This window comes from Pyrus communis, chromosome 17, assembly GCF_041283825.1.
Source record: "Pyrus communis isolate YQ-2024b chromosome 17, ASM4128382v1, whole genome shotgun sequence".
Taxonomy (NCBI): Eukaryota; Viridiplantae; Streptophyta; class Magnoliopsida; order Rosales; family Rosaceae; genus Pyrus; species Pyrus communis.
Genome location: NC_142581.1, coordinates 18,964,538 through 18,990,434, shown reverse-complemented (window position 1 = coordinate 18,990,434; position 25,897 = coordinate 18,964,538). Strand labels below are relative to the sequence as shown.

Genomic DNA, 25,897 nt, shown 5'->3' with positions numbered 1-25,897 from the left:
ATAACGAATTTCAAACAACATACCACCACAAAATTACTAATTTTACCTCTTCAGATGTAACACTAGCAATTGTAACTGATGACGTCATGTTTTTCGCTAAAGACTTATGCGCCGCAATTGGTTGTTGAGATTCATAGCTACGATACTTGCTCTTCAAAATTCCAATGGCAGGGGTCTTACGCGCATCTTTTACATACTCTGCGTGTGTGTGTGTGTGTGTATTGTGATATATATATATATATATATATATAGTAAACAATAAATTACAATACGCAATCATTAAAAACATGAGACAAAACATTAAAACCAAACCCTACATACCTGAAAGTCTTGATCATTGTCTCTGTGCGGGGACACCATAATGTGAGGTTCACACCTCAAACTTCTAGTCATGTGTGACTCTGATGCATCGCTAATCTAAAATAGCCAAAATGATAACCATCGTCAAAACATTCATACCACAATCAAAAAACATGCAAAAAAAAAAAAAAAACAAAAAAAAAAAAACAAAACAAAAAAACAAAAACAAAAGTTAAGTTCAATTTTAACGTACCTGTAACCTATCAATTTCAATAGCTGACAAGCCTCATGCAATACCTGCAGATCCCACTTCATAAATTTGGATGCCAAATCCATTCTTCCTCTTACAGGTTCAACCAATGAACTTTTCTCAAAAAACCAAAACTATTGACACACAAATATAAACTGGTCATCGAATTACAAAGCATAAAGAATGAATTATAAATTAACACACCCAATTAGCATACAATACATACCGGCAACAGCACAGCACATCCAGATACATGTGATGGTTTTCCGCAATTCTTGACCAGTTGTTTTTGCAAACAATCCGATGTTGCTTTTGCCCAATTGTAGCCCGCGCCATTGTTCGAACATCTTGACAACGGGAAGTTAAGTTCCAAGAGATGGTACTACCACTATTACAAAATAATAATGTAATACAAAGATGTAAACACATTAGGCATACAAAATCCTCACGATTCTGTTGTGTTTTCCTTGTTACTATTGTAATCATAGCAGATTCAATATTTTGCCTGGTAACTCTGTCAAACGTTTTAAAATTTCTTTTAATGAAACCTTCCTCAGACTTTGAACATCGTTCATGAAGATTTATATCCCGACCAAAGTTAGGCAATCCAGGCAACTCCTCAACTTCAAACCCTGTAAAATTTTCACACCTATCACCAAATTTGAATTCAGACGTCTCGGCGTTGAAACAATTAATTATTCTAATCATATCTACATAAGGCTTCCTGCACATATCATCGCTAACCAACCCTGCATCATAAGCTCTGAAAAGACCCCAAAACGGTGTTCCGTTTATAATTTCTCGATGTTCTTCCTGAATTTTCAATTTCAAAACATTAAAAACATTCAAAAATGGACCAAATGCAGCTCGGTATTGCATTTTTCTAAACTGTTTCCTGTTGATTTCCATTTCCAAATCTACAATGAAAAAGACAAAACAAGGCTAAAACAGGTTAGACAATGAATCTACCTACAACATATATTCCATGTTACAATTAAAAGACTAGTTAAATTGAATGAGACTATGCCAAATTGCCAACATGGCACATAAAATTCATTCAGGACTTCCTCAAACACATTATGAGCGCACAATATAGAATTACACCGAAATGTAAACAACACAATCGAGTCATACCAAAAAAATATAGTATACTTACAAGTGAAATTTTGGTCGAATATGATCGAACGATTTGGAATAGATTACTTCCTCCAAATTTTTTATCATTACCCAACGGTATATAATGTACCTACGAAACAAACGAAATTAAATACTATGAAATACATACAGATTTTCATAAAATAAATAGGTAAAAACGTATCATAATCACCTGTTTAAATGCACAGATTATGATCGGATTCATTGAAGACCCACTATACACCATGTTGCTTGAAAGTATCTCCATTGAAGTTGAACAATGCGATTCAAATCTCAAAAACAGTTGGATTTTCTTATTGTCAATCTCTCCCCATAAACATGGTAATTATTAAAATCAATGATGTTATTATGGATGGTTTTCTGCAAAAGGGCTGGATTTGAAAACGGTCATGGGATGATATTCTGAAACGCTTGCGGTTGTATTCTGAAACGCATGCTGAGGATGAGTGGCATAGGCGTAATACTATTGTGTTACTAGGTCAATTGTCTTTCAATATGGCTACACATTTAGTTTTAACGAAAAGCCTGCGGTACTGTTCACTTTAACGAAAAACCATATTTTTACACTAAAAGGTCAATTATGGTACTATTGTATTACTAGGTCAAGTTTCTGCCTTCTACAAATCAAGTTTGCGTGTCATCTTTGAGCGCAATTTCCAACCGTAGGTGGCGGCTCCCTTTTTTGGGTTTCTGCGTCCTTTGACATTGGTTTTGCAACACCTGCTGCTACCGTCACTGTCTTCTATTGTCGTAGATGCCTTCTATTGCCATCACTGTCTGTTGTTGTTGCAAAGTCATCGTTGTTCGTCGAAGAATTGTCATTGCTAATGTAAAGGAGTTGTTGGACTACATTGGAACTGCTACAGGGCAGTTGTTGAATTGCATGCACTGCCACTGCTGCGAGGGAAGCTGGACTGCTTGCACTGTCATGCTGTGACACACCCCAACCCAGATATCCTGCACATGTTAGCCAACACTCAAAAGTGATAAAAGCCATAAATTTATGAATACGCAAGAACATAAGGGAACATGTAGTCCAAAAGTCATGCAACAAACAATAATCATAAGGAATATAAAAACAGTAACGAGGCAATAACAACAATCCAAATTAAACATGAATGAAACGAAATGTCCAACAGTTACAAATCCGAAAGAAAAAATGTATGAATATGTCCAGAGCATACCACTAAACGGCAGTACTAGTGAAAGGTAAGACATCAAGTTATGATTATTTATAAAGAAGCCATATGCAAGTGGAAGAACACAAGTTCACTGATAAGGAAATGCCTCAAAGCTCGGGTCGTATTCCTCGTCACAAGGTCCTGAGGGGGCGCAAATACAAAAAGGTGAGTGAACCATAATTTATAATACTAGTAATAATAAGAAACTGATTTCTTTCTGAACATACTAACCCCTTGTTTTGAAAATGTATATAATACTACATAATAGGTTTTCCAAAAACTCTACATGTTATAAGGACGTTCGTACAATAAAATTATCTCTAAAAGTGATAGTGCAACGCCCAAAGGCAAAACCAACGAGTCTCGGAAATCAACATGACGATGTACTCAACTAGGGGTATCATAGTCGCCCGAAAGCATAACCATCACTTGAAGGTGAAGCTGTATGACATTGTGTTACGTCAGTGAAGAAATCTGGTAGGTCCCATAACCTGAAGGTGATGCTGTATAACTCTAGGTTACTCCTGAGAAGAAATATATATAACGCACCGACACTAGTCATGGCTAGTGAAGCTATTCGACACTAGTTTTGCCAATGAAGTTGGGAGTATGTCATAAATATCCTCAACTGTACCTATGGCCATAGACGTATTACACACTCGTGTTGTGTGTATGTGTTGTATGATAACCCACCAGATAAGCACAGAAAATGTAACCAAATTCTCGTACCAAATGTAGAATTCAAAATCTCGATATCTGAAATCATAAACAAGCCATAAAAGTGATTTCTTTAAATATGCCATTTTATAAACTGTAAATAGGTAAGCCACAAATATTTCGTAAAAACAATTTAAATAAATCATAAGTTCTCTGTAACCTAATTATAGAATTCTGTAAAACATATTATAAAACATAATCAATTCATGAAATATGAAATGCATGCAAGCCTAGTAATTTATAAAAATATGCAATTTGAGAAGGGGTCCACTCACAAATATTCCGCTACCGGGGAGTCGATCGAACTAGGGAGGATGGACTCACTTCCAACCAACGCACCTAAACATAAATAGAGATCATTTAGTAAAACTCCACTATAATGATCGAATTTGGCAAAAAAAGACAGCGGATTTCGATTTGGCACATCGAAAAACTTAGGGAGGGACTTCGGGTACCCCCACGAGCCACCATGGGACTGCGACCCAGGTCACCACGTGCCATTCCACGTGCCGAGATAAGGTCGCCAAAAAATTTGCAGGTGCCATTGTCCACGACAGCGAAGCACAGTGCCTCCAATGAAGGCGCATGCACTCCACATGTTGGCCTTTGGCAATCCCACGTCGGCCCACGCACCGTGAGTACAACTGTACTCCCCGTCCTCAATGTTCTAGAATTTTTCCAGATTTTTCCACCAACTTCAAGAACTCGTTCCGAGCTCGATAGAAGCCCAAATCGAGTGATTCAAAAGCCAAAATGTAGTTAGGAATGTGGAGAAGAGGTTCATGTCCTTAGGAGCCAAACAAAGATCGAAGTTGGCCGAAAAACTGGCTAGAAGATGGCCAAATGACCACAGTCTGGAAATTTCTAGATTTGAACAGTGACTTTCTTTGAGTTTTTCTGTGTTCCTACATCACCAAAACCAACCCAAAACTTACTAATAGTGAACCTAGACATGATCTATAATGAGAGGAACCAACTTCGAGGCTTACCTTCACCGGAAATGGCACGAATTCGCCGGAGAAGTTCCTTGCACAGTAATGGCACTGTGTAGCACGTGGAGGGAGTTTTTAAGTGGTTTTTCTTCTATTTTCTTGTTCAAGAACTCCTAGGGGATACAAGGGATGGTGATGGTGCTATCAAATTGTTGTTGTAGGAGTGTGGATGTGTGTGGGTGGCTCGGCAAGGGAGGAAAAGAAAGGATGAGAGAGATGAGGGCGAATGAAGTAGAGAATAAGAAGAGGGAGAGGGACTAGGCCTGGAAAATCCTAAAACGACCCGATAACCCGACACGACACGAAATTAAGAGGTGTTCGGGTCGACACGATAACGAATCGTGTCGTTATCGGGTAACCCGATAAGCACATATTAAGATAACGGGGTTAGTTCGGGTATACACGTGGGTAACACGAAACACGATAAGCAAAATATTAATTTAATAATTTTATAACCCTAAAAAAATACTATAATAATTATATATATAATTAAATATTAAAAATTGGTGACCATTGGATCGGCTTAAATATACATACCATTCAATTTCTTAAGTGTTATACGTACGAAATTAATAAATTTAAATCTACTTAATATATATACACACACCATTGAACTTGATGGGATACGAATTCTACAAAACTAATTTCAACGATCCAACTGTCAAACTTGTTTGTATATGCTTTGAGATCGCATCAGTAAAAAATCGCAAAAAACAAATATTCAGAGATGAAGTAACAGGACAAAACTTTTCGACGGTTATCAACGAAAAATCACGATTTAACGGTTATTTTAACTCCAATTTTGATAATTTTTTACAGCTACACTCCTTAACATATAAATACACTGAATGAACTCGATCTTCAATTTAAAATATTTACACTAGTGGATACCATAAAATCTTATGTTATACTTAATTAAAGTTTGAATAAACTCTTAAGTGTTAGTGAATCTATTGTTTTGATGGGATACACATTCTACGAAAATAGTGTCAACAATGCAACCGTCAAACATGTTTGTATATATATCGAGATCTCATACGCCAAAAATTGCAAAAAACAAACATTCAAAGATTAAGTAACGGGATAAAACTTTTTGACGATTATAAAAAAAAAAAATCATGATTTAACGGTTATTTTAACTCTGATTTTGATGATTTTTACAGCTACACTTTTTGACCCTATATCAATACAATGAATGAATTTGATCTTCAATTTAAAATATTTACACTAGTGGATACCACAAAATCTTATGTTATACTTAATGAAAGTATGAATAAACTCTTAAGTGTTAGTGAATCTATCGTTTTGATGGGATACGCATTCTACGAAACCAATTTCAACGATCCAACTGTCAAACTTGTTTGTATATGCTTCAAGATCACATATGCCAAAAATCGCAAAAAACAAACATTCAGAGATCAAGTAACGGGACAAAACTTTTCGACGGTTATCAACGAAAAATCACGATTTAACGGTTATTTTAACTCCAATTTTGATGAGTTTTTACAGCTACACTCATTGACCTATACGAATACAATGAATGAACTCAATCTTCAATTTAAAATATTTACACTAGTGGATACCGCAAAATCTTTTGTTATACTTAATGAAACTATGAATAAAATACTGAAGTGTTAGTGAATCTATTGTTTTGATGGGATACACATTATAAGAAACTAGTTTCAACGGTCTAACCGTCAAACATGTTTGTATATACTTTGAGATCGCATATGTCAAAACTTGTAAAAAACAAACATTCAGAGATCAACTAATGAGACAAAACTTTTCGACGGTTATCAACGAAAAATCATAATTTAACGGTTACTTTAACTCCGATTTTGATAATTTTTTGTACAGCTACACTCCTTGAACCTATACGAATACAATGAATGAACTCGATCTTCAATTTAAAATATTCACACTAGTGGATACCACAAAATCTTATGTTATACTTAATAGAAGTATGAATAAACTCTTAAGTGTTAGTGAATCTATCATTTTGATGGGATACGCATTCTACGAAACCAATTTCAACGATCCAATCTTCAAACTTATTTGTATATGCTTCAAGATCGCATACGCCAAAAATCACAAACAACAAACATTCAGAGATCAAGTAACGGGACAAAACTTTTCGACAGTTATCAACAAAAAATCACGATTTAACGGTTATTTTAACTCCAATTTTAATGATTTTTTACAGTTACACTCCTTGACCCTATACAAATACAATGCATGAACTCGATCTTTAATTTAAAATATTTACACTAGTGGATACCGCAAAATCTTTTGTTATACTTAATGAAAGTATGAATAAAACACTTAAGTGTTAGTGAATCTATTGTTTTGATGGGATACGCATTATAAGAAATTAGTTTCAACAATCCAACCATCAAACATGTTTGTATATGCTTCAAGGCAGCATACGCTAAAAATCACAACAAACAAACTTTCAGAGATCAAGTAACGAGACAAAACATTTCAACAGTTATCAAAGAAAAATCACGATTTAACGGTTATTTTAACTTTGATTTTGATGATTTTTTTTTACAGCCACACTCCTAAACTCTTAAGTGTTAGTGGATCTATCGTTTTGATGGGATACGCATTCTACGAAACTAATTTCAACGATTCAACCGTCAAACATGTTTGTATATACATCGAGATCGCATACACCAAAAATCGCAAAAAACAAACATTCAGAGATCAAGTAACGGGACAAAACTTTTCGACGGTTATCAATGAAAAATCATGATTTAACGGTTATTTTAACTCCAATTTTGATGATTTTTTACAGCTACACTCCTTGACCCTATATGAATGAATTCGATCTTCACTTTAAAATATTTACACTAGTGGATACCACAAAATCTTATGTCATGATGATAGATGAAAATTGAGGATTTTGTAAAAGGAATAACATACAAGCTTTGAGTTCCATTGGTAAGGTTTAAACTTTTGAGAAAGGCTTCACAAGCTTGAAAACAAAAAACTCTTTCATTTTGCATATCCTTGCGCATTTAATAGTGTAATAGACTAGTAGTGTATGTATGTTTGTTTATTAGGCTCTTATTTTCGAGTGTAGATGTAGTACTCTAAAGACAAACGTGTTTTAATGTTTTGAAGTAATATTTATGTGGCAGTGTGTGGTATGTGCAAATTTAAGAAAAAAATATATTTTTTTCTTAACGGGTCATAATGGGTGTGACACGACACGACACAACCCGTTAAGATAACATGTGTTACACGAAAACGACACGAACACGACAAATACGACCCGTTTGCTAGGCCTACTCGGGACAGAGAAGGAATACCCCAAAAATGGGGGAAAAATTGCCACATGGCACCCTAGGAATGGTCCAAAGTGGAGAAATATCTCCCATGTAAAATTACCAAAATGCCCTTGACATTTAAACATTCATAAAAACTTCATTTTAGCTTTGATTTCAAATCTGATTGCCCCTGCGTGTTCGTATCAACGAATACTATGAGAATAAATTAAAAGAAAAATTCCTACATGTCGTAGAATGAAAGTCAACGGAAGTCAACAATTTCGTCGTTAGGGGTATTTTCGTAAATTCAACCAATTAAAACGTAATATTTTAAGACGGGTCGTTACATGCTAGATGGGAGTCACTGGGTTGCATGCACTACCGCTACTCAAGGGAATTGATGGACTTCATGTACTGCCACTACTACAAAAGTGTGCTAAATTGCACGCACTATCACAAGGGAGGCTACTCGCCGCAAAAGAGGATGCTCAATTGATAAGCTCATATTTATATATATTTTACATCAAATTCACTTGTCTTTTCTTAGTTAGTTCCTTATATTTTTGAGCTATTTACTTTTTTTTTTGTGTTTTGTAGGATTTGTCAAGTAAAGAAAAGAAAAATAACACAAGTGGAATTTTAAGTAACAAATTCGTCAAAACTGCCTGTGCAGGTCAGCTGACTTTGGAAGCAGGTTGCAGACAGCTCAGAATGAACTAGAGAATGTGCCTTATATGTTTGGAAAGCTACGGATGTCTATTTTCTGGAGAATTTCACGGATTGTTAATACCATTTTTCTAGAAGAAGTTATGGCTGTTTTAACACTAAAAGGTTCCCAAGATGAGCAGTTTGTAATTGACAAGAAAGCATTGAAAGCAATAAATCCAATAAAACTAGCAGCCAAAACTGATGCAGCCAAGAACAAACCAGCTGACACCTATTCAAATATCAGAGGAAATGGAATTAAAGATGAGGATTAAGAGGGAGTAATTGACATAAAGGCTACCCAAGGAGTTACAATTGTTTTACATTTCCTCTCACTTATTGTCATCATCAATGCAAGAAAGGCTGCTCACCACAAGGGAGTTTACTCGACGCAAGGGAGGACAATCAACGCAAGGGAGTCTTCTCGCCACAAAGGAGGCTGCTCAGGGCAAGAGAGTCTACTCGCCGCAAAAGAAAGGGTCGCTGGACTGCACATATGATGTGATATATAATAGCACTCAAATTAAACCCTTGTTAACAATTGTAGTAAAGATGCAAGTGGGGATCGTTCTAGGCCGGGGATTAAGAGGGATTGCTAATCTACTTAAAACTGACTCAAAAAATACAAAACTAGGCTTATATGACTCAAAACAAACTAAAAAGACTCAAAACAGCACAAAACAATCAAATAGACTCAAAACAGAAACTAAGAATGATTTTGGACGAATTCTAACTTAACTATGACTCAAAACACTCAAGGAAACAAACTAAAATAGGTTCTAACTAAGTAAAACACGAAATATTAAAGTGGGGGGGGGGGGATTGGTTTTGAAGAATTTAAAGTAAAACAAACAAATTTAAAGACTTAAACTAAAGGAATACGAATTTGGTGAATTAATGGGTGATAAGCGAGCTAGAGGGTCCTTCTCCACACATGACACACTTGCATACAAATTGATTTCCAGTTAGTTTTTCAATAAACCATGAATCTTAACACCCCAGATTAACCGTGACATCACTAATTAACCCTCAGATTTTCCTCTTGGATGGAATACGCATCGGCAACCAAATTATTCTTCAATAGTTCCCTACATGAACAACATAATAAAAATACAATCAAAGATCATTAAGCTTTGTGAAAATCATAAGCATTGACAAGGCATTCGTAACTATGACATCATGATACTCATGCCAAGAATTCAACTTAACACGATCATGACTAGCGACCTTCACTAGTTGTGAATATAAGTTCATAACGATTATGTGAAACTCCCTTATATTCTAGCATCAAATTCATGCATGCAAACTAAGTGTGCACCCTTAATCAACATACTAGAATGAGTTCTTAATCAAACAGTTAAGCAAATTGCATTCACAATTTATGAAATCAGAACTAGAGTTAGTCAATTCATATTGCAAATATAATCATGGTTTCAAAGTCTCCTCTAGCTAAAACGAGTTTAGCCTCTCATGTCCATAGCAAAACGAAGAAAATATAAATTAAACATTAAAAATAAAGATTGAATATACCTAGAAACGCTTCAGCAATCCAACAATCTTGAATGGCAAGCACGGTTCCAAGGGGTCTCCTCTCCTTCTTCTTTGCTGCGGCACAAGGGTGAATGGATGTGAAAATAAGTATGGTGACTGGACGTTGCGGAATTGTGGGTGTGGAAGGGAAGAATGATGGCTGAATGGGTGAATGATGAATGATAAAAGGCTTAATTTTGTGCGGTAGATTCTGTCAAATAAAGAAAGAAAGGGCAAGGCAATAATTAATTAATTTGGGAAAGATTTAAGACTCCAAATCCTCCAAGAAAAGGGTAACAAATCAAAATCCCATAAGGAAAAGGGAAGGGATTTGCGGCAGCATCCAAAGGGAAAGGGAAAGCAACTTGCACAGCAAGGATAGAAGAAGAAGAAGGGGAAAGGTGTGGCGCCAAGGTAGGAATGTGATTTAGGCTTCTAGAACATATATTTAAGTGTCCCAATATATTTAGGAATCCCCCTTAACAGCTGGAAATTAAGTAGGAAAAGATTAGGATCGTCAAAATAAGGAAGTTTGACTCATATTTCCTTCTTTATAGCTGATTCATTTTCTTCCAAGTCTTGAATTGATTTCTTCCATCTCTTTAGCAGATTCTTAGCCTTTCTTAAACTTCAATTTCGTCCATCCATCTTGCTCCAAGCATGTATTAACCATTCCAAGCCCAAAACTGCTCCAAAATGCTCTAAATTGCACTTTCTTGCCATTTTAACCATTTGGACCTACAAACACACAAAAATAGCTTAAAATACTAAAATAACTAAGAACTAACTCAATAAATGCAAGAAAACAAGCTAACAAAGTTGCATAAATATGCTTCTATCAACATACTTCTGTTACTGCAAGAAAGTAGCCCGATTACATGCACTGACATTGCCTGCGAAGACGAAGACACACCACTACCTACAAGGACGAGTCATTGTGACGACCAGCTTTGATGCCGTTATGAGGAGAAGGACACACTACTGCCTTTGAGAACACATTGCTACCTGCAAGAACACGTCGCTGCCTATAAGGACGAGCCTCTATGAAGACAAGTTACGATGCCACTGTTGCAGGTACCGTCTTTAGGTCTACACCACCTTTGGGACTACATTACCTCTGATGCACATTGTGCTTGCGACTACACCACATTTGGAACTCTATGCTCCACATTGCTTTTTCTACTTGCTTATCTTTAGAAGACACCTATATACTGAAGGCATTGGAAGACTTGCTCAAGATTCAATGGAGGATGGCTGCAACCGTCAGGTGGTGGCCGTCGATGTCACACATCAAGTGATTGTCGACGTACACCTGCCACGACATTTTCTGATTCAATCGTGATCGTTGAATTTATTGAATTACCTTTGATTTTATAAAATATGATCAATTTTTTGGAAATTTTCTCTGACTCCTGGTTCGAATGAGGGAGGTAATATACACACATGGAGTTGGCCTGAAACTTGAAAGAAAAAAAGGAAGAATTTTTTTTTTTTTTTTTTGAACAAACGATATTATCTACATTAAGGGAGAGGGTGGGCTTAACCTCACAATGGGCTAGCAATAATATGGTTCAAATTCGCCTTTAGCAAGAAAGTTAAGACTTCTCACTTACATGTGAAGATGAATATCACTAGACCGTAATACTACGTGGCAGGAGGGAGGGAATTTGGTGGGGCCTACTAAATCTTGATGTAAACATAAGCACGTTGGAGTTGTGCCAATGATCTCTTCTCAGTCGTTGGATATGAACGTGATTAATTGATTGCCTTAAACGTTCTGATACTTCATATAGTGGGGTCGGTCATCAATTTGGTTGGACCAAACCGGCCCATCGAATCGTGGTAGCTGATTTTTTTTATTATTTTCTTGAGAAAAGTCAAGTGATCCAAAATTGAATTAAATCATATAATAAATTGCTTCGGTTAGAGAAAGTCCCCTAGTATTAAGAGGGTTTCGGCAAGGCAAGGGCAAGTAACTTGCCTTTCCTATTCACTCTAAATAATACTTGCCCTTGTGAAAGTCCACCTGTTTAATAAGAGAAAGGGCAATTAGTCTTCACAAATATATTTTTCATTGTTTGTAAATTTGTTCCATGGAAATAAATTAAATGATTACTTTTAAATACCCAAGGGTCCAGATAATAACAAGTTAGTTACATTGAAATTTATTAATAAATATAATGTTAACCCCACACTCAAGCAAAACATCTTTCCTGATCAACCAATTTTCCCTCTCACTCATTTTTATTTGGAAAGTGGAAAACAAATATAAAGGATTGTAGTAAAAGTGTAGACAGAGTTGTGATGGGGAAATGAAAAAAAAGGTTGGATATTATATTTTCTTATTTTTTTACCGTTAAATTAATCTTGACCGTTGATTTTCAAACTGATATGGAATCAGATGCACTAGAACGTTACTCATGTCACAAGGTAACATTTAAAAAAAAAAAAAAAATCGTTGGAAATCCAACGCATGAACCAGTTTCAATTCCAATACAACATCATTTGTAAGTTTATATACAAGTGTTGTTTTTGATGGCCACTTCCCCCATGGCCTCATCCACGCTGAGCTGTATCGAGTTTTTACTCACAACAAGCCATGTCAGCGAGCCGTTTGTCTATGTTGTTAAGCTGTTGTAGTGGGGCCTGCTGTCAGCTAGTCTCTAGTGTTTTTCGTGTGTGATACATGCACCTGACAAAAAAAAAAAAAGATTGGCATCATCATGACGTCAACCCGTTGATGTAAGGCCGGGTTTATCTTGCTCAAGCTTTTGGATGGGCTAGTGTTGGCCCACCACTTTGTCCTCCACAAATTCGACGGATGGAAGTGTTTTTTATACAGCTAAAGGGCTATAGCCCTTGTCTTGCCTTTTGTTGATGGGTGGACTTGCTCTTATAGTCTCGAGTTTTTATTTTATATGTGTCCTATTATTGGCTAATAACCAGAAAAAAATTGTGATTAAGTGCGGTCTTTTTATTGGCTAATAACTAGATAAAAATGTTGGATTTTAAGGTTAGAGAAATTTCAAAGTTTGACAGTGTTATAATACATGCAATAATTACAGAGATAATTCCAAATTAATCTTGTAATCTAAACGGCAAGTTGAATTTAGCTAACAATGTTGTAAAAAAGGCTAAAGAAAAATTATTAGATTTACGCCCACACCATTCGAATCAAACAGTTGAACCTTAGTATGATTTCTTAACAGATTTTTGTTAAATACGAACATGACCAAAATATTATGATGTAATTGGTTTGGTCGTAGTTTTGGGTAAAACCAATTCAATCTGAACAATGTCTTCCCATAGCATATATAAGTGCTTCAAAACTTCTGCATAGACTCATGATCACGTGGGATTGCCCACGCAAGTTAACTTGTCAAGACTTTATGTAAATTTTTTTAAAAAAAGAGTCATTTACAATTTTCAATTTTTTTATTTTTATTTTTGTTTAGAAGAAAGGTAATTTTATACCAACATCACACCATAATTACAAAGGAAGAGGTCTAATTACAAGAAAAGCACAAAATAAGATATGAACCACCAAAACAAAGGCCAAACAATGATTTTGAGCCAAAAAACAGACAAACCATAGTCCAGCAAGAACCACTGCCGCTAAGGCATCTTTGAGATCCCGCCAAAAGCCAAATCTCCAAACAGACTCCATAGATCCGGCCGACCAACTTTGCATAATTGATGGAAGAGATGACTCCAACATCCTCCATAAAGCACCACACTAAACAAGACCACAACCACAAACCAAGGGAAGCTAGTGAGAGATGACCCACTAGCAACAAATCCACCGAGGGCAACAAAGCCGCTGAAGAAAAATCTATGAAAGGTGATGGTGTGAACACCTGAGTTGAAGCTCTAAGCACTTCCCAAGATAATCGCATCAAAACACGTTCATAGATTGTGGCTACATATATGAAATCAACAATTGAAATCACTCTTGCATTTATAATATAGGCCTTCGTTATTTGCATTTACAAACCACACTTGTACCCTTGTTTTTGTTTTCTCGCTCAATTTAGGTCCAAGAAGAAGCTCAAGTCTTAAACTGCGCTTAACCTTAAACATTTAAATTGAAGCACGTTAGAGATGTAGGGTTAACTTATTTTAGAAGTGCGACCTGTGTCAGGTCAAAATTCAGTTGCGCTATGGTATGATTGTGTTTAAATTCAAAAAATGGGTCATGCACTTGTCACGTTAATAATTTTATAGATCTCCACGATGAAATGCAAATTAACATTTCGAATACTTAGTAATAATATGAGAAGATTGAGAGATTATGTTTAATTAATAGATTAACTGTGACTGTTTAATTAATATATAGGTGATTTATTGATTTTTGTTGTCTCTTTTATATCCTTCAATGTAGACTATGTAGTCTCAACTTCTAAACCATATCGAATTACGAGGACATACCCTTCATTGGTCTTTTCTAATCACTACATTCAGCTCCAGAACATGTTTTTTTAAATTTTTTTATTTACTTTTAGCATAATTTGCTTTCTAGTTGACCTCAATTCATCTTAAAGTTTTAATTGAGATTACTTCTAGAAAGTTAAGTGTGTTTCCTGACAGTTAAAAGCATTTTTAACAATGTAATCGAATTCACTTCCACAAGAGTATAGCAACAGTGCTTACATTTTGTCAAATTTCACTTGTAGTACCATTTGTCTAGCACATTGACATTTTTTCCTTTATTTGCTGAATTAAAACTTCATTCAACACTTGCACAAAAGCTAAAAAGCAGTGATTAACTAACGTAATAAAGTGGATCAGGCAACTTGAAGGTCCGATTGCCGACAGTTGTACCCAAAATATCGCTCCATTGATCGCCCATGTTCCCAATTATTCTAAATCCATTTTTCTCAAGCTTCTCCCTCTCTGCTGTTTTATACACGTACGATGTCTTCCCAGAATAATTTGATCCCCTGCAAACCAAAAAAGTTACTAATGTTTAGACAACAAAAAAAACAATACAATAAAATTTATTTATGCTAGGAGAAAATTTTCAATAGTTAACTGAGACTGGGGTCCGAGAGGCTCGAATCCAAATCAGGATGATCACAAGGGTGCTTGATTTGTACTACAGTGCTAGCCTTCCACTTAACAACATAAAACATTCACATTGATTTTTTTGGGCTTTTGCTAGGAATCATATGGAGGACCACAAAAGCATTCACGTTGATTTTTTCCATGACAAGTTAAAGAATAGGCATGATGCACTGATATAAGGTTAAAAAGTAGGTCAAGATGTATACGCGCAAAAATAGAGAAAATTAGGGTTGAACCACCACATGTAATGGTTCAGCCTTAGCTCGTCAAGCGTTAAGTTAACTCGTTAACAGGTGCTTACTTTAGAACAAGCTTCTTCCAAGTATGATATCCGGCATTTTTGAGATTGGTGGTCGTGACACTTCTTAGATCTTCTCCTCTTCCTGTTATGAACACAACCTTGACTCCAAGTCTCAACAACTTCTTGTACAGCTTAAGACTCTCGGGCAAAGCTGGGGCTGTGCCTTCGAACACCCATTCATTGAATGCAGTAGCATTGTATACCTCCGTCCTGAAAATATTATATCCAAAAATGTTATATAAAATATAAGTCTTACTTAAGGTATCATGTGATTTGCCAATAATCTACATTATCTAAAAAGATTGTATTTCTCAGATTTCTCAATTATTGCTTTTCTTTTTAGAAAAATTTTCCATTTGGATGATCAACTTCTTTGACTTATTAGTACTTTATTTTTCTATTTATGCGTTGGGTCATGTGCATCCTCTTGCTTTATGTCTAATAAAATCTTTGAAATAAATTTAGATTAGATTGCTTAGGCATCACATTATTGGTACTGATATGAGTGAGTTTCATAGAGTATTTTTATGGTAGAGCGATAACTTTAGTGTGTTAATAATTAGTTATTATAGGGAAGGGGAAAATCAATGAAGATTAAATTTCATCAAGATGCATAAGCATGATTGTTTTCCGACGTTGCCATAAAGCGGCGTATGAGAGTTTCATACATTATTAAATCTTTCTTTTACAAAATAAAATTATCATTACTAAGGGAAAAGGGAGGGTTTGAAATTATTAACTTATTTAAAAGATGAGAAGTTTTGAACCTGGAAGACACGGATAAAAACATAGCACCCTATCTATTATAGGATATTGACCACATGCTACATTATTATTCGTTTATTAATCAAACTATTCGCGTTATATAAATTCCATTATTCTTTTTTTTTTTCTATCAAACAAGAATTGTGCAATCCTGGGGTCCCCCTCATAGAAAGAAAAAAACAGATGCAAAACCTTTTTTTTCAACATTAATAAAATAGTGAATAATATCGTGAAGGTGATAAATATGATATATCATCGATTATTACCATTTTTAGTCGAAGTTGTTTATCATAATTTTAATATTGAGAATTGGAATGTATGCAGTATAAAATGAGAAACAAACCAAAAGATGGAAATGAAGAACTCCATAATTAACAATGTTGAGCAGCGTACATTCATGGGTTTTCATATATATATATATATATATATATATATATATATATATATAAGACACACACACACATACATATTTTGTTAAATTATGACAATCATAGCAATCGTCAAAGTTCATATGTGATTATTACATATATATATATATATATATAATCGCTTATATAATATTACACATAATTAACATTAAATAAACATTAATTTAGTGCAGACACCTTTGCGTAAAAAACAGTTAATATGCAGGTACCACAGTGGTGGAAATGTGTTGTACCCTTATATGACGGCGTGGGTTCGAATTTTGTCGGTGACTAATCTAACATTTAACATTTAACTTACTCCGCTATCGTTTTGCTCAAAAAAAAAAAAAAAACAGTTAAATGTCATTTTTTAAAATATTGATCTTAGAAAAATCATATTTTTTTAAACCACATGATGTGGCGGATGATATTTGGAATCTTTATTTAATGATTTAAAGAATAAATCCAACTATTAATCTTCACGTCATATAATTTACAAAATATGATTCAAAGAAGTGGTCTCTCAAGTATCACCCTTGATTAATTAACAACTTACCCGAATCCATGACGAGCATAATACGGTAGATTAGAGAGTGTAGTTTCGTCTATATCAAAGACCCAAACGTTCTTGCCATCCTTTGTAAGATTGAGGCTCTGAGCATGGAGCCAAGCCTCATCAGTGACCACTTTTGAGTCTTTCCTGTACTGGTGCCCAAGCATGTAGTGACCAACGTAGCTTTCACATTCTGCCGGAACAGTCTTCCAGTTGATAATGTTCCTAGTTTCCACCCCCAAACGCCAACTCAGGCAAGACACGCCAGGAACGCTGCCGCCACCTGCCCCGGATTTCGGCCTGAGGAGATGGATATGGTGGTTTATAAGTGGCTCATAAGCTTGAGATGTTGAGAAAACTAGGGCAAGAAAGAAGAGTAGTACTACTGTCAATCTTTCCATGGTGTGTGCAGTATTCGGTGAGTGGAGACTTCGTTGCTTTCGATTGCTAATTTTCCTTCTTTAAATAGGGTTTAATTAAGATATTGACCCTTGCTATTAGGGACAATTACGTCGGTGCCCCTTAGTTATTCAAAAGGAATATTATTCCGGATCATTTTTTTTTTTTTTTTGAACAAATGATAGTATCTACACTAAGGTGGTAGAAGAGTGAGTTAAGCCTTACAATGAGCTTGATTATAATAATGTGGTTCAACTTCATCTTTGGGGGGAATTGAACATAAAACCTCACTTACAAGTGAAGAGGAATATCATTAGACTGTAATAGTTAAGATGCACATGACCTTGAGTTGTTTTTGAAATTAATTGTATGATTTTTTAAAAATAATGATATATTTACACGAAAAAGTGAAGAATAAATTAGTATTGAACTAATTATTTACATATATAAATATTTTACAAATAAGTGCAAATGAATGCTACTAAATTTTACTATTTAAGTCGCTAACTATATATTCAGTTTTAAATTTACCTATTTAAGCTGATTAGCTTTTTCTTGTCCCTTCTATTGGTCGGTAGCTAAGCTTGAATTGATGGATTAAAATATCCTTCACATTTCTCACATTATTGGTACTAGGCATTTTCTGTTTTCTTACACCAAATACACACAAAAAAAAAAGTTGAAATCAACCAAACAGAAACTCCAAAACGCAAAAGGACTTAGAATTAATAATGTCATAATATGTCGACACATGCAAAACGTACAACATTACAAATTGTAATAATTAAACATTTCAAGACAGCTTCAAATATAAGGAGATGATGTATGGGATAATAATATATATATATATATATATATATATATATATGCACTAGTAGATATTAGATAATAATATATTGTTGTTTATTTATCCTAAAAAGATATCATTGTTGAATTTTTTTTTTTTTCAAAGGAAATAATTTATTAGATCCGAATTGAAATATTTGTATCAGAAGTCAAAATGTTTAACAACCACTTTGACTCAAAATAGTTCCATTCATACTAGCCTCTCTGCCATAATGCCAAAGTGACCACTAGATGCGCTTGGTTGGTATATGCTTTTTTTGAAAGGTAATAATTCGTACACTACTTAATTCTGCAAATGCCCCTCAATTTATTAGGTTGTGTAAAACTTGTCCAAAAAATATTGAGAAATGAAGAATTGGTCCCAAATTGTATGAATATAACAGTAGGTGTACTGAACCAACTAGGAAATTTACTAAATCATTTACAAAAATAAAAATAAAAATGAAGAGTTACTTCCAAAGATTAGAAATTTATTTTTGACGCTTTTTTTCTTTTTGCTTTGCCACCTTCCGAGAAATTTTAGTCTCCACAAAAAATCAATATAGGAGGTCACCGCCAACTGTTTATTAATATTCAAGCATTATAATTTATATATAACAAAAAAAACATTGTAATTTATAAGCCTCACACATTTATATAATACAAGAAAAAAGGTGCACGGAAATACCCATTTTGTGAATTCATGTCAAACACTTTACGCAAATTGTTATACAAATAATGCAAATAAACAAAGTCAAACAATGAAAAAAATTCTTATATTAGCATTTTATTTTCCACTTTGAATTCTCATTTGTCTTTTTCTTTTCTTCTACAATCTCTTGGTTAACTTTGGCCTCCTATATTGTTTTTACTGGGAAAATTTTTCTAGGAACATAATAATGCATTTGGAAAAAGAATGCCGCTTGTATTTGTTAACTACATTGCAAAAGATGAAGAATTGGTATAGAGAAAAAGAAAGACAATAGAGAGAAACAAGAGATTGTATTGATTGATTAGAGAAAATGTATACAACTGAACTTAAAGAAATGATAGCTATACAATCCATTATATAACCATATATCCCAATTACAATAATACCCTTCTAACTATATTAACAAACTCAACCACTAGAATAATGCCATGTGGCATTTCTGTTATATCAGTTATTACTCCCCCCTCAAACAAAACTTGGAGTATCCAAGTGAAGTTTGAACTAGCCAGGTATTTGAGACTGATCTGGAACTACGAGACCAAGATGTCTACAATGCTTCAAGAACATTGGACTGTGCAATCCTTTTGTAAATACATCTACAATTACTGTTATGAAGCTTAACACTGCAGAAAACCCCAAACCCTTGTCTCTTGCAGTTTGGAGCAGTGTATGATAGTCTGGAGTTGTTGACATTAATGAGCAGGAAAACTGTATTGTATTTGGACAACCCCACTATCTAAAAAATATAAGGTGATCCACAATTGAATGTTCAGTCCCACATATTTGATACAAGTTCCACTTTTGATGCTAACAGTAACCATTTTGAATAAAGTTGATGATCCAACATTGTAGCACTTTTAACTACACCAACTTTGGATTAACCTGACAGCAAGCTTGTTGGAACAAATGCAACAAGTAACTCTCTACATTTTACTATTGCTGAAGGTAAACCGTAGTCCCATGAAGGATGATAGTATGGTAAGAGCCACTGCGTTTGTTGCTGGGGCACACGTTGCTTTTCTTTCAGATGCTACATCACTTTTCAAGGCTGCAAGTAAAGAATGTTGTCCATATCATGCCTATAGTTTGTTCTTCTACCCAATTGGTTAAACCTGGTGACATGTCTACCCACTCAGAACTTCCTCCTAATGTACATATACTGTGTAGTAGCTCGATTGCCATGACACCTTTTGTAACTGCTGACCAAAAGATTACTGAGAGCTTTTGCAGCTTCTTGAAGAGTTGAGACACAAACCAAAACCTATGCTCACTCCATTATCATCACACAAGACTACAACTTTAGTTGTAGGAGAAGTCATGATGAAAGACACAAGTACAATCCAGAAAGAAAAAACAGATGAATTCTTCTAGGCAGCAAGAGAATGACACTCTTGACACAAATGCTAAGACAACAAGAGAATGACACTCTTGACAGATTCTAAAGCAACAAGAGAATGATAGTCTTGACAAATTCTAAGGCAATAAGAGAATGATACTCTTGGCAAATTCTATGGAATCAAAGAAAGAATGATACTTTCTTCACCATCAAGAAAGAATGACAATTTCTTGAAATCTCGTAATCTCGTAATCCAAGCAAATTACTAAATGAAACAGTAGTTTATCTTTAGACAATTCATCAAAAAATAATAAAATAAAAAACCCAATTTTCAACATAAACCCATATTGGCAAGATCACACCACACCTGAGAATAGAACACGAATCATGTGTCTTCACTAACTTCACAAAACAACTTGAGCTGTACATTTCTTTAAACATGTATACCATTAAAGAGAGAGATATTCATTTTTGCAAGTCAATCTTCAGCCCAACAATGCCATGTGGCAGTTTAGGATGTGACCAACGCTCTCTATAAACCTTCAAATACAGACTGCTTCAAGGCAAAAGAAAGATGGCTTCATGCCCTTAATTCTCAACCTATCAACTTGAAATGACCTCTAATCACAAGAATGGCTTACTGTAATTTTTCTCATTCCATAACTAGTTTGATAATGGTGTAACATCCTTCTTGAACTAGAATAACTTTGTGCCCAATACTCTAATTGACATAATCAAGAAATATGACACCATTTTGCCGAGAAAACCCAATCTCAAAACGCAAACCAAGAGAGGAAATAAGCAGCAAAACATCAAAGATGCAGAACCTAGAGAGAACAAAGAACCATCTTGTCTAGAGCAATTAGTCAAAATCGGTAACAACCACCAAAAAAAAAAAAAAAAAAAACCCAGAAAAGATTCATTCTAATTGTTCAAGAATTCGGAGTAAAGGGACTGAAAACATAACCTACACATGAAAATTCTGAGCTGGGTATTTTGTCAAACACTTGGACTACACAAAGGTCTAAACTTTCTTACACACCAGAGAACAGAGCACAGATCAAATTCGCAGACAAGCAATAATCGACAACTCAGAGAGAAATTCGGTTTTACCTTCATGGAAATGCTTAGATCTTTTCACAGCAGAATCCACAAAATTGGTTATGATAATACTACGGCAGTTTCAAAGACAGCCCACAAGGAGGGATCCACTTTGAAGGAAGCTGCATTGAAACTTGGAATGCTATCAAGTGAAGAATTTGATACTCTTATGGTGCCAGAGAAGATGATTGGCCCAACTAACTGACAGATTTCGAAGGGTAGAATAATGCTCCTTCTTGGAACCCAATGGTAGTAGCAGGAGCAGTAGCAGTCACCGATTGCGATGAAGAGATTCCACTGGATCCAAAAAATTGCTTGACATCCCATCTTCTTTCCTTGTATCAAGAACTCAATGAAAATATGAAAAATTCCCGAATTCAAGAACTGAGAAGAAGAACAAATTGCCACTTCTATTTGGCCTGAAGGAACAATTTTGACGACCCAGATTTTGACCGACAATCTCTGTTCATAGCCTAGACGAAAAATCAACCAAAAAAATTATAGGACGATCTCGGAAGCACCGAAGAACTTGACAGAATGTCTATTGAAAATCAGAATAGAAAATAAACCTAGAAAACCATGAAATCTAATGAAAAACGGAACCACCAGATGCCATCGCGTGAGCCTGATGGCTCTGATACCATGTTAACTACATTGTAAAAGATAAAGAAATGGTACAGAGGAAAAGGAAGACGATAGAGAGAAACAAGAGATTGTATTGATTGATTATAGAAAATGTATACAATCGAACTTAAAGAAATGATAGCTATACAATCCATTCTATAATCATATATCTCAATTACAATAATACCCTTCTAACTATATTAACAAACCCAACCACTAGAATAATGTCATGTTGCATTTCTGTTATATCAGTTTTAGTATTTACATAAATCACATCAGTATCCTCTCCTTCTTCTCATAAATTTTGTGTTATGTAATTGCAAGGGTAATGATAAGAGCTTATCAAAGCCGAAGCATTATTTATATCACATAATGTAGGGGATAAATGCACAACAATATCATTATAGAAAGGAAAGTGATTTTTACACATTTTTTTTGTTTTTCACACGTTCTTCTATTTTTATGATCATCGAATTGGATAAATCAATAAAATCAACAATCAAAATTAAACAATTATGTAAAAAAAACTTAAAAGGTATATAAAAATCACTTCCATTATATAAAAAAGTTTAAAATGGAAGGGAAGAAAGACGTCAAAAGACATGATATTATCTGCATAATATATAACATGCATGCTGCATGCATAACAAGCCGCATATAAAAAAGCTGGTTTGGTACTGAGGTGATTTTGAAAAAAGCTGGTATAAAAAAAAGCTGGGAGCTGTTTTTGTGTTTGGTAAACATTCAGCTTTAGCTTTTTTTCACAGTTTTGGGTGAAAAAAAGCCAAAAACAAGAAGCTGCAAAACCCAGCTTTGAAAAATCGGTTTTTTTTCACATCTGTTTTACATAAAAGTTTACCAAACACTATAATACTGTTTTTTTTTCTTTTCAAAAGCACTTTTACAAAAAAGGTTACCAAACACTCTGCTGCTTTATTTCACAGCCGCTTATTCTCACAGCACAGCAGAATCAGTTTTTTTTCAAAGCACAGCAATACCAAACCAGCCCTAGTCTTATATTATCTTGTCAAATCTCTCTTTCGTAGAAAATAAAAAGACCAGTGTGTCCTTTGTTTCAAGCGGTCGGCCACATAGTGAAATACGTTAGTACTAACTTAGTCGATCGAATGTGTTCTTATGCATGCACGCCAATTGATGTTCAGTGTATAGAAGCCTACAAAACGAAATAGTCTAGAGTGAATCTAGTGGCAAAGCCAAAAATTAAGGAGAGAGGGGCAAAATATAAAAGAGTGCAAACTTAAAAGAAGTAGAGATTTTGAATGTTGTCATCAGTTATCAATATTCTTTGATTCGAACTTTGTGATTTTCAGTTTTTTATCGAAGTCTATAAAATTTAAAAACAATAAAATGAATCTACCAGGATAACCATCACTATCGATCCATCATGGTAAAAATTGCCAGGAAAGCACCTAGTGTAAAACAATAAGAACTTTCTTCTCTAAAAAACAAAAATAATTTGAAATTAAATGAAAAAGGGTTCAGAGGAAGAAAAGCCCTTTCGCAAAAAGCATAAAACTAAGGCCCAATTTGGTTTTTTTTTTTTTTCCTTATAAAAAAACTACTTCACTTTAAAAAAAAGTATTTGTTAAAAATAAAATATAATGCTTATTTTAAAAGAGTAATGCTATTCATACCATGTTTTTGTACCATATTTTCATACCATCTTATGTGACATTTGATGTGGACAGCCACATTATTTGAATTAATCAGATTTTTAAATTTAATTCATTATTTAATAAACTAATAATTAATAAAAACTAATTAATTAAATGATGATTGTGGTATACGAAAAGTCTTTTTAATTTCTTTCATTGGGATTTGCAAATTTTTCAAATGACATGGCTGTCCACATTAGATGCCACCTAAGATGGTATAGAAATTTAGTATAAAAACATGGTATGAATAACATTATTCATTTTAAAAACAATGGCATCTAGATAGCCGCTTTTAAGAGCAGCCTGTAAGTTGCTTTTAAAAACTGCTTTAATAAAAATGGAGCTGAGTATTTAATGAATATTTTTAATTCTTGTAATACGCTCATTAATTTAAAAAAATGACAATATTTAACCTTTTAGACACATTTTATCTTGGAAAACAAAGTGATTACCACCACCTACCACTACAAGTTTACAAACCCTAACCACTTACACCTTACCATCACACCATTGTTGCCAATACCACCACACCACAATCACGCCACAACCACCACAACCATACCAGCCATCACTACCACCACAACCAAAACTACCATGACAAAAGAATCTAAAGCACAGCAATCCCAAATTGACCCTAAAACACCAATTACAAAAATTAGTATTATAAACCGTGACAAAAGAAAAAAGCTCCCGCAGATGCCAATATCTCAGCTTAGAGCGCTGCAGATAACAGATGACATGGTAGAGCATGTTTTCAAACTTGTTTCAGGACGGAGAAGAAACTACTGTCGAATTTCGTAGTTACCGCGCTACATAGGCCTGGGAAGAGAGAAGGTAAATGAAAACGCAAAAACATATGGAATAATGTTGAACTTTTCATTCCAAAGTAAAAAGAATAAACAGAATGTCTTTCCAATTGCATAACACAAGGCTTCTATGGTTTTAACATTTTACAACTTCTCCAAAACCATCCTCAAACATGGGCTATGTGAGTTAGTAACTGTGTGTAGCAAACTGTTATTCACGTAGATAACAGCCTATTAAGCGAAAACAGTCAAAACAGAACAGAGACCGGTAGGGAACCGAAGCTTACTTCAATGTAGTACCACATACAAGTAGATTATGATAGTTCAGTCACCTTCCCTACCCTAGTACATTCAATTCCTAAAACTATTGAGTTCATCCTCATTGTCTCGACTGTATTATGGTAAACTAATTCATCGGTTACATAATTAAAGATGCAGTTGAGATAACGATTCAGTAAGGAACTGTCTGATAACCATTTCACTTACTTCGGTTTTCACTTTTTGTGCTTCAGATATGAGAAAAGTATATCCGTGGGGGGGGGGGGGGGGGGGGGGGGTGGGGTAGGGGGGGAATTGAGGGATGAAGAATGGTGATGGGAGAGAGGGGAAAAGTAAAAGCAACTAAAAATAGTTTTTGGTTTTTAGTTGACATTTCTTCTGCATCTCTCCTACCATCCATATCGCAATGCCTACTTGTTCAAGGGGGTTTTCCTTTTGAGATTTTGATATCAAGGCATGAGTTAGAAAATACTTAAATTAGGATAGAATTCTATAATTCAGCCATTGTGCACCTCAACCATTCACACACAATTTAACAACTAAGATACAAATCCTCAACTTTGTTGTACTTTTATGCGCAAACGGAAGCGAATTCTAACAAAGTACCAATATCAACGTCGTAGGTGAAAGCTAAAACAAACAATCTCAAACTAACACAAGAGATTATGTGGTTCGGCGTAAAACCTACGTCCACGAACGAAGCATGATGACGAATTTCACTAAACAAACGGAGATTACAAAAGAGTATTTAAACTCTCACAACCCAAATCCCACAAATTACAAACCCTAAACCAAATGAGTAGAGAACTCAAAACAAACAGAGAAGATTCTCCCAAATTGCTCTCTAACTCACAAACTCACAAATTGTCTCTCACCAAATTGCCACACGAACGAGCCACAAAAAATACACTAACCCTAAGGTCCTATTTATAGTGCATAGGACATAG

The 25,897-nt window shown here is 34.8% G+C and overlaps 1 protein-coding gene and 1 pseudogene across 1 annotated transcript; both read right to left on the bottom strand.

The window, feature by feature from the left end:
* LOC137708596 (profilin-like) overlaps positions 1-11,426 on the bottom strand; it is a 28,231-nt pseudogene extending 16,805 nt beyond the window's left edge.
* A 3,272-nt stretch (positions 11,427-14,698) lies between these two features.
* LOC137708137 (acid phosphatase 1) lies at positions 14,699-17,640 on the bottom strand. Its single transcript, XM_068447139.2, has 3 exons — positions 17,196-17,640; positions 15,468-15,677; positions 14,699-15,042 (listed from the first exon to the last, which is right to left on the bottom strand). The coding sequence occupies exons 1-3, from the start codon at positions 17,591-17,593 to the stop codon at positions 14,865-14,867; spliced, it is 786 nt and encodes a 261-aa protein (XP_068303240.2). The 5' UTR covers positions 17,594-17,640; the 3' UTR covers positions 14,699-14,864.
* Positions 17,641-25,897: the final 8,257 nt, after the last annotated feature.